The 19,145-nt window shown below is 40.6% G+C and overlaps 1 protein-coding gene and 1 non-coding gene across 7 annotated transcripts in view; one reads left to right on the top strand and one right to left on the bottom strand.

The window, feature by feature from the left end:
- Positions 1 to 120: 120 nt before the first annotated feature.
- On the bottom strand, positions 121 to 202 carry trnas-aga (transfer RNA serine (anticodon AGA)). The gene has a single exon. It is a non-coding gene; the product is annotated as a tRNA-Ser (tRNA).
- A 1,027-nt stretch (positions 203 to 1,229) lies between these two features.
- LOC146572893 (nucleosome-remodeling factor subunit BPTF-like) overlaps positions 1,230 to 19,145 on the top strand; it is a 65,471-nt gene continuing 47,555 nt past the window's right edge. For 3 of the 6 annotated variants that reach the window (XM_085277338.1, XM_085277336.1, XM_085277339.1), the window contains exons 1-9: positions 1,230 to 2,040; positions 5,526 to 6,348; positions 12,861 to 12,912; positions 13,133 to 13,301; positions 15,414 to 15,674; positions 16,130 to 16,327; positions 17,327 to 17,515; positions 17,711 to 17,886; positions 18,761 to 18,940. In XM_085277338.1, the coding sequence (XP_085133464.1) occupies positions 1,467 to 2,040; positions 5,526 to 6,348; positions 12,861 to 12,912; positions 13,133 to 13,301; positions 15,414 to 15,674; positions 16,130 to 16,327; positions 17,327 to 17,515; positions 17,711 to 17,886; positions 18,761 to 18,940 (2,622 nt within the window). In that variant the 5' untranslated portion in view covers positions 1,230 to 1,466. The remainder of the gene's footprint in view (positions 2,041 to 5,525; positions 6,349 to 12,860; positions 12,913 to 13,132; positions 13,302 to 15,413; positions 15,675 to 16,129; positions 16,328 to 17,326; positions 17,516 to 17,710; positions 17,887 to 18,760; positions 18,941 to 19,145) is intronic. The other 3 variants (XM_085277337.1, XM_085277342.1, XM_085277341.1) reach the window with 3 other exon arrangements.

Raw genomic sequence — 19,145 nt, 5'->3', positions numbered from 1 at the left:
AATGTGGTGCTAAAAAGTAAAGATGAATAAATCTAGATGAGGGCAATCGATTGGTGTTTCCATTATTTCCCGCCAATAATCAACGCAAACTTATCTTCGTGGTGAAAGAAAAGAACGATTCGTTGTCGGCAGGATTCGAACCTGCGCGGGGAGACCCCAATGGATTTCTAGTCCATCGCCTTAACCACTCGGCCACGACAACCGTTACTCACACATGTCTATTAGAACCAATATCACACTACACAACCACATAGCTATTGCCTAGTTGAGTTTTGTATTACAGGATAATATGAGGTAAAAAAAAGACACTTTTCTGTATGTTTAGCCGTTCTGCGGTAAGGTTATGTTCCGTCTGCTGGTGAATTAGCAATCCAAAGTGACAGAAAAAACGGACAGAAAAGATTAAAAAATCAAGTTAACCTATACAAGTTGTAAAGTCAACCCAGAGGGTAACAAGTTACAACTATTACGCTGTACATACTGTACATACTTTAAAGGCTAATAAGCACTACTACTTTTTAAGTTAACTGACTACACTGGCAAACAATGCGTAACGATTTTAAAGTTATATAATATACATTCGTATCTTAAATAAATTGCAGCTGCTCTCACACATTCGTGGTATTTTCAAAGTGATTGGTGTGTGGTATTAACTTTAATGAGCGCATATTTGTGTCCATGTACAAGAGCTTAATGTCGGACGCATTATCTTCTCGCCTCGCTTTGCAGTGACGACGATGGCGACAGGGCCGAAAATGAATTATTATGTTTTACTGAGTGCACTCAACCCACCTGAGATTAAAACCACACAACAGAAGCACCAAACACTAATAAAGTACTATTGACGGACAGCTTTTGCATGGATAACCAATTTTATGAACTAGCACGGCAATTTCGTCTATTGTGGAATAGTGAGTCACGTGATCTCGAATAGACTCAGGCCTGCTAAGATCAAGTTCGAGAATGACGCTATCACTTCCGTGTATGCTACAGCGACGTCCTTAAGGCGAAATCGCTTAAATCTCTTTTTTTTAATGTATGGCCTCCCACTGTGGCATTAAAAATAATATTCTGCATTTTAAACGGCTGCTCTGCTCTGTTCAACTGGGTATATAGTCAGTGTTTTAATTTTTTGCTTTTAGTTGCTTTTATTTTGAAGGAGCTAGCGCTCTACGTCTGCTTTGAGCCACTGTTAACCTGAGTTTTAGCTTGACGCAGTTTTGGGGCCTGCTGTGTTTTCAACGGAGGGAGAGTGGTGAAGAAAAATGGCGTCTGCAGGCGACCCAGAGCGGGACACCGGCCATTCAGTTTGAGCTTTCCGCTCACAAATAGAGACTGGGGGTTGGTGGGGACCTATCTGGAACCGTCGCCAGATCTGTTGGCCTTTTCTTCCCCGTTTTTCTCCGGTGTGCGTCGCTCGTTCAAGCAGCGAGATTGAAGCGGAACAGAAGATACTCTCTCCCACAATGAGAGGGAGAAGAGGAAGGCCGCCCAAACAAGCAGCAGTGATGCGGGAAGGTTCACCCGGGCCAGTCCGTGGCTCTCGAGGCGGCAGGAGTAGAGGGATGCGTGGACGGGGAAGGGGCAGAGGAAGGGGTCGGGGACGGGGTGCAAGTGGGGGTGTTTGTGGCACTGGCTCTGTGGAGGTAGATACAGAAATCTCCGGTCGAGAGAACTTTCATTCGTCCCGGGGCCGCAGGAAAGTTGGAGCCTCCACCACCGCCGCTACCGCTGCATCGCGGGGCAGAGGAGGCAGAGGTAGAGGCAGGGGGTCTAGAGGCGGCCGCGGCAGTAGAGGCGGAGTGAGGCGGCCTCAAACCAAGGTGGTCTACGACGACAACAGCGACGAGGAGGATGATAATTTAAGCTACAGATCAGACGAAGATGAACTCCTGAACGACAACCCTTCGTCGGATCTTGAAGAAGAGGAGGCCTTGGGAAACGACTCTGACTATGTGGAGGAACTACCAGATGATGATGATGCCAGCTACTGTACCGAGAGTAGTTTTAGAAGCCACAGCACACTCGGGAGCACCCCAGGTAAGTTCGTTTGCAGGTGCACGCACTTTAGGAAACCGGGTTTTGCAGTACTTAAAGTGTGCATTATATTTTTAGCTCAGTACAGAAACCAAGCCGCATTGTTCAAAATGGAGCTTGCACTCAGAAACGGGCCTTTGTTTACCCCGTGCTCCTGATCGCTGGTTTGCAAATCTGCTCCACGCTTTAACCGGCTCTCGTGCTTTTGACTTTTGAAGGATCAGCACATTTCTGTTATTAATTTGTAATTAATAAATTTTTTTGTTCGTGCTCTCGTGCACGGTATTACCACGCGCGCTGCCTTGGATTTCTTTTCATACGCACCGAGAAATAGGATGCACGAAAAGCGTTTGTTACTTTATATTCATTCATTCATTCACCTTTTCCCCAAAAATGTGTGCGTATTAATGAAACTTTGTACAAAGAGAGACGCTGTAGCCAAACACGTGTTTTGTAAATATTGTCTCCAGTTTGTAGCGGATTTATCGGGCATTGTTGTGCTTTTTCCACGTGAAGTGCAGTAAGTGTTCGTAGTAAAAGAGCAGTTTAAAGATTTTTATGCACAGTCGGTAGACCTTACTCAGGCTTTTTACAGGGCATTTGCACAAGACATATTTTCGTTCATATTGCTGCCAAATGAGTTTGACAGGCGTTTGTTTTGAAGAGAACCGCTCTTTCTTTCACTTGTTGCAAACAGCAGCTCATTACGTAGTCGACGTTACCATAGTAACCACTCATGTTTATCAATTAAGGGCTTTGAATTCATCTCTTTTCCACTTAATGATCACTTTAATAAAGTTGTGCGCGCAAAAATTAGTTGACACTCCTGTAATGCAATGCAATGCATTAGAAACAGTATGCCAACTACTGGAAGTAATTCTAGATAGGATTAGGAGGACTCAGGAGTGCATTCCAGTATGTCCAACAGCACAAGCTTGTGCTTATGCAGATCTCTGAAAAGAAATAATAGAATTTGGATTTTATTCTTTTACATATAAATATTTTTTCCACTTTTGTCTGCAGTGGTCAGGATTCATTTTTCAAAGGATACACCCATAATTTTCGACTTTCTATTAATCTGTTTACTTTTGCTATAGATGTGTGAACATGGCAGCATTGTGTCCCTACCCTGAATGTGCTTTCGAAGGACTAATAGCAACAGACAAGCATTATTCAGTCCACTGGCTGACACATATTGTAAATTCAAACACATTGCATATGCCAGTCCACCATTTGTGGACTCAATCCCTGTGTTTGATGCTCAGTTAAACCTCCTGCCTGCCGTTATTGGACCATTTAATTGTTTTATTGCTGTAGTCTCTGTTTACCCATCACCTCTAAACCACAGTACAATATCAGGCCAACCATACATACAGCTGCTAAAAAGTGACTAGCACACTTACACCAATTGTACAGTATGACAGGCAATGCTGATAATCGAGTTATTTATTTGGGTTTTGAAAGAAAACCTCATGTCAAACTTAAGAGCCTGTGAGATCTGCACGCACTATTGTGTATTCATGTAATGCAAATGTTATAAAAACAGTGTACTTAAAGTAATACTACACTGATTATACATATTTAATACATCCAGTGGGATAAAAACAATGACTTACAAATAATTTAAAGCCTACATATAAAAAATAGTCTTAAAAAATCATATCATACTTTTTAATCACGTGTTTGAAAGGTGGAAGTTGGGGCAAAGAAAGACTGGAAAATGCCTGGAGGAAAAAGGAGTTTGTAGAACATCTCACAACTAATGATGTTAATGTTTGTAACATGGGTGGCTATAAAGCATCCCCAGGAGACTGAGTCTTGATCAAATATAGGGAGGGTTTGAGCACTCTGCAAGACTGTATGGACAAAATAGTAAAGAATTTGTGCATAATTAAATTCAAATACTCGAGGAATCTGGTGAAATCTCTGTATGCCGTGGATGAGGCCAAAAAGCAATAGGAGTGGCCATGACGGCGAAATGCATTTTTAAAGAAACCAAAAAAAGAGATGATTTTAGTGTAGAAATGATTGAATGGTCTCAGAAACACTTGTGAACATCAGTGTGATCTTGAACATAGTTTGTCACTGGAGCCCAAAAGTTAAAACTCTACTATGTAAAGAAGGAAAAAAAACCAACCCTCAATAACAAGATCCTGACCTGAAGTCATTTAAGAGTGAGGTGAAGTGGAAAACGGGTTTGATCTGTCAAAATCTGAATTTCTTCATAGGAAATCATGACTAAAGAATTGGGGAATTATCAAGTTTGTTATTAGTGCGCAATGCAAATGTTCATCCATCCATCCAACCATCTTTCTGTGCCTTTGTCTGTCATCTATCTATCTATCTATTACTAGAAGGCAGTGCTGAAAAACCTGCCTACAGTCTGGGTCTGTCACCAAATAAGAGGAGCTTTATGAGATGAAAAAAGCAACAAAGGAACAGCTTAACTCTTATGTATATGCAGCAAAGTGGAAAAGTATTTGGCTTCCAAAACTACAACAGTCTGTCTCCCCAGTTCCCCAAACACTCACCACATGCCGTTAAAAGAAGAGGTGATACAATCCTTTGAGAAACGGTCCCGTGTGCCGACTTTGTTGAAATGCAGGCTTAAAATTTTAAACGAGTATATTTTTAAAATGATAAAGAAGAAATACACATTGTCAGCTATATATTTTTGTATTAGTGCTACATTCAAACAAATATAGATTTTTAAAAATATGTTTAAATCCTACATCCTGCTTTTTCTTACATTTTACACAGTGTCATGTTTATTTAGTTATTCTTTCAGATGGGTCTGTAGGCAGAGATTGTCCAGAATGAATACCCAGGTTTAGTACATGCAGCTTATGCTGCAACACCTGCACACATTTCCTCAACAGTAACAAAAGCAGGCTTATAAATCAACTTGGAGCATTTAGTGTGTTTATCCTAAGACAAGGATATTTTTGTCAGCCTTTAAGATCACTTCCCCAGCTCTTCACACTTGGTTACAAATAGCCCAGCTCACATCCATACTAGCTTGTGATTCCTCAAAATTCCTCACATCTCCTGTTTCTATTTGTAAGGGGAGGGTGCAAAGTTCTATTACTGTTGTGTTATTGCATCCGTTTTTTTTATTAGAGGAGATTATTGGGCTTGGAGCTCGCCAGTTGCACTCATAGCACTTAAAAGATGCTTCTTGTGGGTTCTCCTGTAGCGGAAATTATAAGAAGGAATCTCCACAGATTTCTCTGGGTTTGCCAAGGGCATCTCTCTGTGGCTGTGTTACTGCAGACAGTTTATTCTTGCAAAATTACAGAGCAAAGTCAATAAGACCTTAAGGGTGTTGCTACATTAAGGTATAAGGATGTAATGACTAACGGTAAACTGCATACAGTGTAGCTTGTTACAGTTTGGTGTCGTGTTTGTAATGTTTTTTTTGTGATTTTGGCTTTTTCACCACATCTCTCATCTCTCCTGACTTTTTTCCCCTTTTTTTTCTTGCATAGGCCGGAAAAAGACTCGGACACTGCAACCACGGTCACCTATTCATGAGGCAAAGGACATTCCTTCCTTGGAGCTTCCCAAGTCCTCTGAGGACCTCCTTGTTCCTACCTCACAGCTCCTCAACGTGTCTGCCGTCTACGAGGTGCTCCGCAACTTTGGCACAGTTTTACGGCTCTCTCCGTTCCGTTTTGAGGATTTCTGTGCAGCTTTGGCCAGCCAAGAGCAATGCACGCTGTTGGCAGAGACCCACGTCTCCTTGCTCAAAGCTATTCTCAGAGAAGAGGACACTTCTAACACCACATTTGGTCCCACTGACGTGAAGGACTCCGTTAACTCCACTCTGTATTTTGTGGATGGTATGACTTGGCCGGAGGTGGTGCGGGCGTACTGTGAGAGTGACCCAGAGTACCGGCACATTTTACCTTTCCAGGAAAATGAGGATTACCCTTACGGACCATTGGATAGCAAAATTAAAGTTCTTCAGTTTTTGGTGGACCAGTTCCTGGCAACCAACATTGCCCGAGAGGAGCTTATGTCAGAGGGGGTGGTAGCGTACGACGACCACTGCAGGGTGTGCCATCGCCTTGGTGACCTGCTGTGCTGTGAGACATGTTCAGCTGTATACCATCTGGAGTGTGTCAAGCCGCCACTGCAGGAAGTACCAGAGGACGAGTGGCAGTGCGAGGTGTGTGTGGCACACAAGGTACCCGGTGTGGCGGACAGCATCCCAGAAGTGCAGAAGAGCAGACCATTTATTCGTCAACTACCGATTGGCTACGACCGACACCACCGTAAATACTGGTTTTTGAATCGCCGCGTTATCGTGTAAGTTCACATTGTTTCATGTTATGCTGTTGCACAGGATTGAACAGTGACACGTGGCTTCATTTTGTAAGCTGATGTACGTTGATAATATGAGATTTATTTCTTTAGTTATTTCTCAAAGTTTCCAAAAGACACAGCAGTTTTGACACAGTTTGACATTTCTTCTGAGGGGGGTTCATACATTGCGAAACTGAGACCGAAATCATGATTTCCATTTTCTTATACTGTAATACCTATCTAGAGTCAAGCAAACTCTATCGCTTAGTCAAAGCGTGCTGTTCTGGTGAAATCGGTAATTTTTCAGAAAAAACATCAGAGTAATAGAGTTTATTAATTTTTTTCATGGTCCAATAATGACCTAATAATCAGGCTTTCCATAAAATACCTTTTTAACATTTTCTTTTTTTTAATAAACCTCTCAAAAAACTGATCTGAGCTGAAACCGTGGCTCAAAACCTGAGATATGAATCATACTGTAAACTACTAATACAAAACAAAGACACAGGTGCCAGACGTTTGTGGTTTATCTCAACGAAAGAGCATTTGTTTGTTCGACTAGTGTTCTTTAAAGCACTTTAATCCACTCTAAGGCAGAGTCTCCAACTTGGTGTCGTATCAAAGTGGGAGTGTTGATGAGTGTCACAAACCATATGCACATAGACTTATAAAGAACATCACAGGGAAGCACAATATGCCCATTAATCCCTTAATGTGCTTTCTGTACAGTTTTTCTTCTTAGTACGATATGTACTCTAACTACTATGTCGTGTTTTGGGGTCTGTTTGGTTAATCACAGCCACTTATGAACAGATTGGCATCAGTGATTGACATCATCTTTGTTCCAGCCTGTAGGTGTTAATCTTTAAAAAAAAAAAGACCTGCACTATATTCAACATGCACTTAACTCGGCTGATTTAAAAACAGAATATTGTCACAAGTTTATTCCTGAGCATGACTGAGAGTATAGCATAACCACAGAATCATTCACAAACTCTAGATCGGGGTGTCAAACATAAGGCCCGGGGGCCCTAATCGGCCCAGCAAAGACTCCAATGCGGTCCAGTGGACAGCTTTAGAAAATGTGAAGAAGTGCATAGATTTTGAACTTTTAACTCTCTAAGTTTTACAGCTTTTCCAATTGAGAAATACCCCCACCGCTCATTGCAATCAGTACTAAACCAAAGTACACGGACATTTTCTTTGAATCAACGAAAACTTTATAATCTAAATTTATAATTGCAGGACAGTCTGAGCAATGAAATACCAGAAGCTTCTCTATAACTTTTTTTTTTTTTTTATAAATGTCATGTGCAATAAATTGAAGTGCTCATATAATTCTTTTTTCCCTTTTTCCCCTTTGGTTAAGGGTGCTATAACTTTCTTTTGTGTCTTTGCAAAATCATTGTAGAAACTAAAACTACAAAAAGTCAGATCAAAAGAGGTTAGTCTTTCCTACAGAAGACCCTGTTTTTGAAATGGCTCGTATTGCAGTCCAGTGTTTTCTTCAGTGAGTTATCTATGTGATTATGTGCTGCATTTGCACAGTGCCTCACTTTGCATCTAGTTTAGCACAACTCACACACAGAAACAAGGCGCTTCCTCTTAGGCCCCATTTTTTAATGACTTGGTAGAGCACATTACATCTTCTGTGGTCGGCTGCAAGACAGAACACAAGAGTTTTCATGCACTTCTGGCATCCACGAAACCGAGGATCTAATGGGTAATTTTTATTTTTATGGCAATGTCTTCATATCAATAGGACATACTGGCATGTTAGGTGGCTAAGTTGGCTAGCATTAACAGAACTGTTGATTACTTGCCCACAGGCAGCACCTGTGTCAAAACAATGATGCTCAGGTGCCCTTAAGGAGCCACAGAGGAAGAAGTAAGCAGGAACACGTCAACCAGAGAGCATAAAATGTCAAAGAAACTTGTAGCAACTACAGGCAAAGTAGATTAGCAACTTTTCCCAACTGCGATTAAAGCAGCCATGATAACACTGATTGCCATATGAAAGGGTGGCGAATACATTAGTAGATTATCTAGATTACCGGTACTGGAAAGTTGAGCAGGGCGATATGACCTAAGACACATAAGGCACACGGGATTATAAGGGGCACTGTCGGTTTTCAGAAAATCAAAGAATTGATTTTAAGTGTGCCGCATTTTCCAAAAAACACGGTAATAACGACGGCCCACCAGCATGCTCTACCAAAAATAGTGCTTTGTTGTGTATCTGACGGAGGAAAGCTAAACCAGTTCCACACCACTGAGGTTGCAGCATTTTTACAAACCAGTTCTGGTTTATCTGTTTCATTCAACGATCTGCGTTCGCGCAGATGTAAACAAAGGCACTGTGCATGCGCGTTTTACCCATATTCTATGGCAGTATTTCATTTTCTTATCGTTGCCCAACATTATTACCGTGAACGGTATGGTATGGCCCAGCCCTACTGGAAAGTTCACTAATGACCCACCAAACGTGACACGATTGAAATTCTTTGTTTGTCTTTTTCAAGAGCTCTAATGAGCTAATATGAGGACAAACATATGTGCTTTATCAGTAATAAAACATGTAACCTTTTTCAGACAGAGTTAACAGCAAATAACATGTCTGAACCTGGAAATAATCTGGAAATTTTAAAAAGGTCTTCAGGTTACAACCAGGCTTTGTTCCCACTCAGTTCAGCCCAGATCAGTGTCACGGTTATGAGTCCTGGTCAAATGCCTTTGATATTAACATTCAGGTTGAAACATCCAAATAGCACAGCCAAGCATAGTCAGTTTCCAGCTGGGCGTCGTGTACCTGGAGTCGAGTGTTTTAACCGTGCATGAAACAATAAATTTTTAGTCATAAGTTGTAACGGCCTTCTTTGTGAGTATTTATTACACGGCGTGCTGCGGGGAAAAGCCTGTTCTAACGTTTGAGTTTAAGGTTTATTTTTTAGCACCTGACGGCTCTTTTTTTGCTTCTCATCCGTAAATACTCTGCATACTCTTTCACGTGATTCAGTTTATTTTGAAAAGTCTCAACAGGATCTTTGAGCTTTATTGTGAAAGTTTTATGTGGAAAATAAACAAGCGGAAACGCGTTGTTGCTAACAACAAAGCATAAAAACATGCGCTTGTCCGTCCGTAGTGTGGTTATATTAAATATAAGAGAAAGAGAGAACTTTAAGAAATTAATATAGCCACTACAGTGACCATCAGAACAATGAAAAAATATTGCCGTAAACAGTTTATTTTGCGACACCACGTAACAAACGATAGCGTAAAATGAAACGATAGATGTTTTTTATATCGTCATCCAATATATATCGTTATATCGAACAGCCCTACTGTATCATAACTTGGTTTCATGCATATGAGTACATATCTGCATGTTGGAATAGACCGGCTTTTTATTAAACCAGGCTACATCTCCATTATAGTTTTAACATAACCTTACTATCAGCAGTATTGGTCCCATATGCTAGCAACTGATATTAGTATTGAGCAGCCACAGATGGTGTGTATGTGCACCCGCTGGATCAGCAGCAGCAGACAGTGTGCAACATAAATCATAAAGGAGCGTGAATGACCTAAACAAAAGGAGATTTAGGAGTTTAGGTGGCCTGAGGTTTGTCATTGCTACATTTCACTTTTTTTGCTTCCTCTGCTCCACCCTGATCATCAAATCAGCCAACAGCAGGTGCTGAGCAACCAGTCTTTGGACTACCTTTTAAAAGCTCTGTTCACTTACAAGAAGTGCACAAGCTGTGTATGTGCAATGGGGGGAAATACAGTTTTGTGCGCACAGATGGCCTGGAGGGATGCTGAATAGACACTACTGTTACATGGCCTGAGGCTTCACATTCCCTTGGCAGGAACTCTGTAGCTGCTGCAAAATGAAGTCAAGTGTCCATGTGAAGTGAAGTTGTTCCATTGTCATGTAAAGATTAAGATATTTCCAGTTTTGTTTTTTAAGATTTAGAGAAAGCAAAAGGATTTATAAACCTTTTATTTAAAATGAACAGATAAGCACCGTCATATCATGTCAAAGATGTACTTGAAGCAAAAAAACATGGGCTCTGCCTTTGGGGAAAAATATTAAAGTACAAAATTTCCATACAAAACATGTAATCTCTGTAATCACTTGTTATTGAGAAAGTTGTTGCTAAGAGACCTGTGAGGCCTAAGCCAGCTGTGATACTCTAGTACATGTACTGTAGCTCAAATATTAATATGCATTAATATGTGTTTGTACATCACAGTATTTCAAGGAAATTTCTGATAATATAGAAAAAAAACTGAACAGTGTTTAATCAGTGATTGCAGCTTGCATTCAGCAGCACTTATCAGGGCCAAAAAATGAGGGTATTTTCTATACGTATTTTCCAATGAGCTTCTGTCATTGATGACTGCTACCTAATTCAAAGTGTGAAGCTATTGCCACATGATGCTAGCAGCAGCATTATATGGCAATGGCAGTGACACAGCAGAAATCAAATGTTAGTGCAAAAGTAGCTTAGGTGGCGTTTTATACCTTTTAATACTTAATAATTAAAGTTTTCATCAGCCTCTATTGTTTTTGTCACATAATAACATTGAATGTGAAGGATATTTTCTATTCGGGATGCTGTAATTTGTGTCTAGCTCTTTAATCAGCTGCTTTTCCACCGCGTAACCGCATCAGTAGTTTCCATCTACCGTTTGCTCGTCCTGTCACATGGAGCGCAACTAGTGAGTGCTCCAGCAACACTTGGTTGAGTCATTTGTTTACTTTTGGGTCCCTCATTACCAGCTGCTAATATCTCCTTCTTGCGTGCCTTTGTAGCCTGGTTCTACTTGATGGTGTGTTTCTTGAGTTTGATGTTTCTAATTTGCAAATTTTGCAAAGCTTTGTTGGAGGATAATGAAGTTGGCCCCCTTTTTATTCAGTTGCCATCAGATGTGGACACGAGGCGCTCGCTGTCAAACACGTCTGGGTTTGTCTCCTTGTTGTGTGCACGGGGGAGCGTGAACACAGGGCATCTATATCGGTGATATCTTGATGTGACAGTTTTATATCATGTATGTAAAAAGTTTAGACTATTTTTTACCACAGGCAATACAATATGACACAGCCCTAATCTAATGTATATCAAATGGGCTTCCAGAATTTTATATATAGGTATACGAGTTTTATATATAGGTATACGAGATTTAATTTAAAGAATTTAAAGATTTAAAGAGTTCAGTAAATGCAGATAAGAACCAAAAACATGTCTAACAGTCCCTCTGATAGACATGTCAGACCTGTACCTGCTTATTGTTAAGGAATTTATATGTAGTTCACTTAAATAAATAAAAAAAGACTCATTTGAATCAAAACAGAAGATAAAAATAGGCTTTATCATTTCTGACAAGGCTCATTTTGTTCATTTTTTTGGTCAGTCAAGCATACACTTTGAAGATTATGCATTTATTGCTGATCATTCATTTTATAAAGTGAGTCTGACAGTACCACTAAGTCTTAAGCTGCTACGCCTCGCAGTTTTTCTTGACACCCATTAATGTGTTACTACCTTAAGTTTAATATTCAAACCACAGTGGCAGGGACATGTGCAACCTAACAAGAGGGCCACTGTGCAAAGATCATTTCCAGAATCCAGGTAAAAATTCTAATCCTTGGTTTAAATCACAGTTCTCTCCAAAGACTTAGGTGGACATGATTGGCTGTGCGTGTGGTTGCCTGGATACAAAGCATGTCACTTTAACTTAAAACTGCATCCTGCTTTGCACTCTGAAAGGTGTGACTGGAAGCGGCGATGCATATCTCTGCTCTTTTGATTCTCCTTTCAGGATGTCGGTCTGCTCGCTGCTAGTTTTAATCTCTCATGTTGTCTTCACTCTTCAAAGTTACGAAAAACTTCACAGCCAATTATGTTTTTGCTTAGTTCACACAGTTAGTAAAGTTTTGACAGCGATGGTATTTATTTATTTTATGTTGAAAGTTATATAATTACTCTGAACATCACTGACGAGATAAGGTGGCCCATGACAGAAAGCCTCCGTCCTCTACTGTGAAAGCTAGCGTCACAATCATAGCTACATTTGTCTGAATGAGCCAAAGCTGCAGTCAGGTCCTCAAGTTATCTTTCTAAATGCAGAGCTACAATAGAGCCGCAGCGTTGGGTGTGCCAACTCACACTGTGGTCACCACCAGCAGTCGTTTGCGACATAATATATCATGCCGCGCTGCAAACGCTGTATGTCACTTTGCATGTTTTGCACAGCCTGTTTTATGGATCTGAGGAAATGGAAGCGTAACCACACTCTTCAGGGACCTTGTACAGTTCGATATGAAAAATAAAATGAAAAGAATAAATCTCCTGACAAGGAAAAACACAAGCCAAATTAAATCACATAAAGTCCAACAAAGGAATACAGACAGCAGAGTCTGTATTATTTAGAGCATGTCTGCCAGCAACTCTTCCTTCTTCCCCTTAATTCTTTCTTTTTTTATCTAATTTCCCATGTCTCCCCTACAGTGAAGAGGATGGTGAGCTGGAGGACAAAGCCATCTGGTACTACAGCACCAAGGTAATGTGCCTCATCTTTTCTTGTTGCCTCTGTTGTAGGCTCTTCACCAAATCACATTTAATCATTTTGGATCATCTCTTTTATTATAAACCTTCTTTCTAATGAAATGCTTCCAGGCATTCCCTCTTCTTTTCTTTTTTTTGGCAGTAAGCCTGTCATAACTTTGAGCTCATGAAGTGGAGTGATCATTTACTGAATGCTCCCTGAACATCTCTCTCAGGTGCAGCTAGCTGAGCTGATAGATAGCTTGGATAAGGAGTATTGGGAGGCTGACCTGTATGCAGCCCTTCAGGAAATAAGGGACGAAGTGCACACGCATATGGACATCACCGAGGACCTAACCAACAAGGCCCGTGGCAGCAACAAATGTTTCCTCACTGCTGCAAATGGTAAAGAGATTATCATTTTTTCTCCTCCTCATAAAATAGGCTCTGACAGTCTCAGATACTCTCTGTTGCTGAGTTTAATCATGCTTGAAAGGAGAATGATCTCTTTTAAACTCAAAGTAATTTTTTCCCCTTTCTCTTCCTGCCTCTCTTTCCTCATTCCTGCCTGCGTTCTCGCCAGTACTCATGAATGCCACCCAGTCATAGATGGCTTGGCCATAGGAATCAACTCAGCTATTATGTATCGTTACGCTGGTCCCAGTCTGGAGCATGTCCAGCACTTGAGCTTCTCTCTCTCCTTATCCCTTTCTTTCTGCCTATAGAGTATCTCCCAGTGTCTTTTGTTTGTTTCAGGCCGTTTTGTGTGTCTGAAAATTAAGAGCGTTTGACCACATATCAGCTCATTTATTATAGCATTTTGTTTGCTCTGCAGTGGAAGTTGGTAAGAATAATACACTGGAAAATATATGTTAGATTAGTCTTGCATTAGTCATGGTTCATAATGATCTTTTCTCTGTTTTCTTTACACTGGGTTTTCTTCTGCCTTAAAACAGCCACTTCAGCTCCTTTAACTTTAAGGCCAACTTTCCTCTGATTGGCTGCTCCTTGTAAACAGAGGGTTTGAATTAAAATTTAAATCTAGTTTATGTATTGCTACATAACTCTCTTATGTTTTGGATTACAGATATTTAAGTCTTAATGTGATAATACGCAGTACAGAATTGGCATACCTTTGTCTTCTCCCCTCTACAAGTTTCATATCTGGTTGGGAGGTGGAGACACGACATTTGTCAGCAGCTCTGGCATTTTCAAAGCAGTTCTGTTTAAACAAAAAAGAAATTTTAGGACAGAAAAGAAACAAAAATATGGAGTTAAAAGAATAATTGTAATTCCCTTTTTGTGTGTGTCAATAAAGGCATTTCCTCAGTGTTTGCATGGTCTTCTGTTTGGACTGCTTGGAGCAAGATTTCCCAATTTGGGTAAAATGAGAATAAACACAAATGGCAGATAATGATGTGCAAGATGACACACATGCGTTCACAAAGAGTTGATGTACTAAACAAATATCAAATTGGCCACAAAATCTTCCATCAAAGCCTACAAGCTACCTCTGCAAACATAGATTTGTCAGCGTCAGCAATAAAAACAGATGTCAGTCATTTGCATTTTTGGTGTTTCTTTTCCCTTGACCTGTTTTTTATGTTTTGTTTTGCTTTTGTCTTGCTGCACTGGGATTTTAGCCCTTGTTTTTTATCAGAATTGTAGTGTTTTGGAGAGATGGCAGCCTCACCTGAACAGTCTTTCTACTGCTTTGTTTGAATTCTCCCTGGCTATTGATGCAGTAGGACAATGTATGAATCAATAGTCGTGCCATCCAGTTTTTTTTTTTATTACTTTTGCTGTATTTCAGTTACAGCAGCACAGGGAGAGGTTTTACGTTGACCAGTTTTACATTCACCTGTCGTCAGACCACCAAAGATTCCTGTTTCTAAAGCACCCTTCCAGGATTTTAAATACCCAGCATGCCCTACCCGGCAATGTCACTCTTGCTGTGTGCGCCAGCACTGGACTAGTTGACCTAAAATTGACCCTTACTAGAATCTAGCTCTATTGGGCTGCTTCTCAGCAAATTCTTCCCAGTTTAACACAAGTGATTATATAGATATTGTACGTGCTACTTATCGAAATCATAAACAGTCTAACGCTTCCACCATTCATAACATCAGGAATCCATTGAAAGGCAGTTCTCTTTTCTCCTAGTTTATGTTTAAAAATAAAGTCCAATCTTGTCATATAATGTACTCACATGGCTCATTTTTCATTATCATTGCTATTATTTCAGTCATCATTTCTATCAATCCATCTACTACTTGTTGATTTACTCTAATAATTAAATAAAAAAGTCTTCATCAGTTTTCTTACGGACATTTAGATGATCATATACTGAGAACATCTCAACCACCAACATAAACATACGAAGAGCAAATGTGTTTTAACTCTTTTTTTTTTTTTTTTTCCCAGTCCTTCAAATTTTCTTGTACCTTCTCTTGGCTCAGCCCTGAATTTGACTTTTTCTTTCGTTTATTTCACTTTACGTCTTCCTCTTTTATCCAGAGGAGATCCTGGAACGATTGCGGGCTAAGAAGGAGGAGGAGCTGGAAGAGGTGAAGAGACGGGCTGCTGAGGAGGCCCTGAAAGCGCAGATGGAGAAGGAGAAAAGAGAGGTGGATGTGGAGAAGGAAGACGAAGATGTCAAGTTGAAGGATGAAGGACAGCAGGAGGCCAAGATAAAGGAAGCGGCAAAGGAAGAGGGGGAGCAGCGGACAAAAGAAGAAGAAGCTACAAAGAAAAAAGTGGATGGTGCGAAAGCTGGAGGTAATTATGTTTCTTAATTTTTTTTAAAACCCATAAAAATATGACCAAATATATGCTACAAAGTAATAATCATAGGAAAACAAAACATGTATGCAGCCGTCTTATTCTGCTTTTGAGCCTTGAACAAACGACATCACTGCAATCCTGTGATTAGTTATTGATTGATGAATCAATTTCACACGTGTTTGACCTATTAAAATGCTGTGAGCATTTCAAGACAAGCCACAGGCTGGCAATCACAAAAGGACATATGCCTATTCACATCAACGTCTTGTTGGGACTATGCTGCCCTCTGTGATAAAGAGGCATTTCAAAAGAGCAATAGCACTTTTATTGCACGTACTCTAAGAAAGACAATACACAAACGTGCCCAATCATCACTTCCCCTCTCCAGTGTCTCCAAGTAACCAATGCATTATCAACATATTTACAATGTTGCTGCTGTTCATCTGTAGTCGGTGAAGCTCCTCCCACTGGCCAAGAAGGCAATAGTAGCATCTCAGATGGATCCCTGCTTCCAGCAACCTCTTCTCCAACGCAAACGGTCACTGCAAGCTCTAGTGTGGCCGCCGAGGCTCCGAAGCCTCCGGCCTCGACCGCAGAGGCTCTGACGGAGGCGTGTTCCCATATGGAGGTCTCTAACAGCAATGAAGGTAGATAGATAATATTTAAGGGAGAAATTGCCCTCGTTAAGCTGCTTTTGGAGATCTGCTTCCCTGCTACAGTTTGCAACTTCACGGGACTGAGTGATGAATCTCATTTTCATTCCAACATTTATTCCCAGTGCTTTGGTGTTCCTCTTTGCATGTTGCTCTCATTCCGTCTACTGGCTTTTGTGTTCAGTGGTGTAGTTACTTCTTGAATATTGGCTTTTGTCTTGAAACTGTTCCAGTCATTTCGTGCTTTAACTCAGTTCCTCACACTTGCTTTCTTTAAAGAGCTAAGAAGCTGGTTGTGTTGTGTTGATTCGCAATCACATTGCATTGTCTCTGCAATCAGCACGACTAGAAACGCTCCTTTAACAGCTAGAGGCAGCATTCACATTGTCTGGTTCTTCAAAAAGCTTTTCTTTGGCTGCTTATTTGTAATTGCTTGTTTGCAACTGCTGCCTTTGATTAGACATTGCTCTGTTTATTAATTGCTTTTGTTGGGTTGATAGCTCAGTTACGATGTGCATATACTTCTCCAGAAAACTGACTCATCTTCATCATTGATGTCATGTGTGCACAAGCCTCATTGTTGAGCGTTTCTTTCTCTGGACTAGTAGCCTTTAACTTTCAAGTGACCAATCGCTACACCTGAAGTGTTTATGTGCTGCATGCATTAGGCATGGCTTATCAGCAGAGGGAGCCACAGCCCCAACATTTTTCAGAATGGTCAGAAGAAAGTTCCTGTCTTTACTGAAACTGAAAGATTTTTTTTAAACCTATATATTAACCCTTCACTTTTTGACCAAGTTTTTAAAGGCTTGGTATTCATTTTTCTAATTTACAATATGTGCTGTTTACTTTTGTGTTGTTGGGTTAAACGATCCATGAAATGTGTCTCGGATTGTTACCCACGGAATAGCACAGTTGAGTCACATTACTCTTAATTAACCTGTCAGCTCTGTATATGATTAAATTTACATTTATTGTATTTTGCCTGTTCAGCAGAAAACCCGCCATCAAATTCTGTTCCTGTCAGTGGCGATGGCATCCCCAGCCTAAGCCAGCCTCCCCACCCCATTGAGGAAAACAGTAACAGCAGTACTGGAGCTGGTGTCCCTCCGAGGTGTCCTGAACCCCCAGACTTGGCTGACAAGTCCTCCCAGTCATCCCTGGCGAGCCTTGATGATGCAGGTCTGACAAAACAGCGTTATGTGACTACATTATACTGAATGATGCTATATTATACTACCTCAGAAGATAAACGATCCCAGAAGAAGCTGTTCACTATGTCTTACTAATCCCCACCACACTGTATATTACTGAGTTTATTACTGAGCTGTGTATCACTCCCTCTGCATCTGAGTGAATTGGACATTGCATTACCAGGGGACGGTAAAGACTCCACCAACGGTGAGGGGACAGGTCCCGGTGCTAAGAAGTCATCAGCAACTCGCATGGTGACCCGGCTGAGAAACCCGGACAGCAAGCTGAGCCAGCTGAAAAACCAACAGGTCGCAGCTGCTGTTCATGAAGCCAATAAAGGCTTCAAGGAGGGCAGAGAGGTAAGAAACCACCAATGGATTTGGGCTTTTAGACTATACATGAAAAATTGGTGCCAACTTCCTAACATGGGCGTTCAGACCGGCATTTAGATTCATGACGTTACAAGGAACACAAGGATTCCCACAGATTCTTTCAAAAAAGTCTTAAACAGTGTTTTTTTTTTTCCTTAAAAGTATTATTTTTATTTGCGATACTTTGATGCTTATAACTAAGATATATTCTAATGCTTTATCCAACAAATCATATTGTCTATTTTTTTTTTTATTGCTGGCTGTAAAATTACAGTCAGCAATAGTAAATGTAAGAGAAAAGGGAGGAGGAGCTTGTTTAAGGATATAATGAAAGGTTCAGGGAATGCTTCGTTATTGCTGGTAATAATTTTACTGTGACTTGGAAAATGCACAGAGACAACATTAGTATTGAAAATAAACATACATTATCATCTTCACCTGAACCACCTACTGTAACGCTGGATATTACGATATAACGCGGCGGTTGTTCAGGCGTGTCATACTCATACACGTTTTCATAAGTTTTTTTTTTTTGTTTTTTTTTTACTTTAGCTAATTTCAAAGCTGCATTGTCAGTGTGGGTAGTTCAATTCAGATTACTTTTATCTATATAGCACCACTTAAGGCTCTTAAAATTGTCATGTTAGGACCCTAAAATAATGGAGAGAAAGCTCCAACAATTGGGAAGCACTTAGCAGCAGTGGGAATGAAAAAGTCCCTTCTTGCAGGAAAAAACCTCTGGCAAAACCAGGGTCAGGGAGGGGCAGGCATTTGCTGTGAACAGTTGGGAGTGATGGGAAGAAGACAATAGGGACACGTTTTCCATTCCAACTGGATTTTCATTCTTTGCTTACTTTTTTAGGTACTGGTAGTAAACGCACAAGGTGACATCACTCGCGTCAGCACACGCAGCAGCAAAGATGTGGTAATGAAGGGGACCCTCAGCCAATACTTCAAGCTTGGGCAGGAGGGCAAGTACCGCATCTACCATAACCAGTACAGCTCCAACGCCCTGGCCCTCAACAAGCACCAGCACAGAGAGGCAAGTAGCATGACATCTTTATTTCTAACATTTGAATGTTCTTTCATTACTGCATCTGTCTGCCTGGCTCTTTGGTTACGGTATTCTTCTGCTGTTTTTATTTGCATGTGTTTCTACTGTTTTTATGGTAGTGCTAGTCACATTGAAGTTGTCCTCACTTGTGAACATATGTGTCTTTACTTGTTATATGTGGCAGTTTACACCA

Source organism: Mchenga conophoros, linkage group LG6, assembly GCF_057382185.1.
Source record: "Mchenga conophoros isolate Kocher_MC1m ecotype Shallow Benthic linkage group LG6, M_conophoros_male_GT1.1, whole genome shotgun sequence".
Classification (NCBI taxonomy): domain Eukaryota; kingdom Metazoa; phylum Chordata; class Actinopteri; order Cichliformes; family Cichlidae; genus Mchenga; species Mchenga conophoros.
This window is presented reverse-complemented; position numbering and strand designations above follow the sequence as displayed.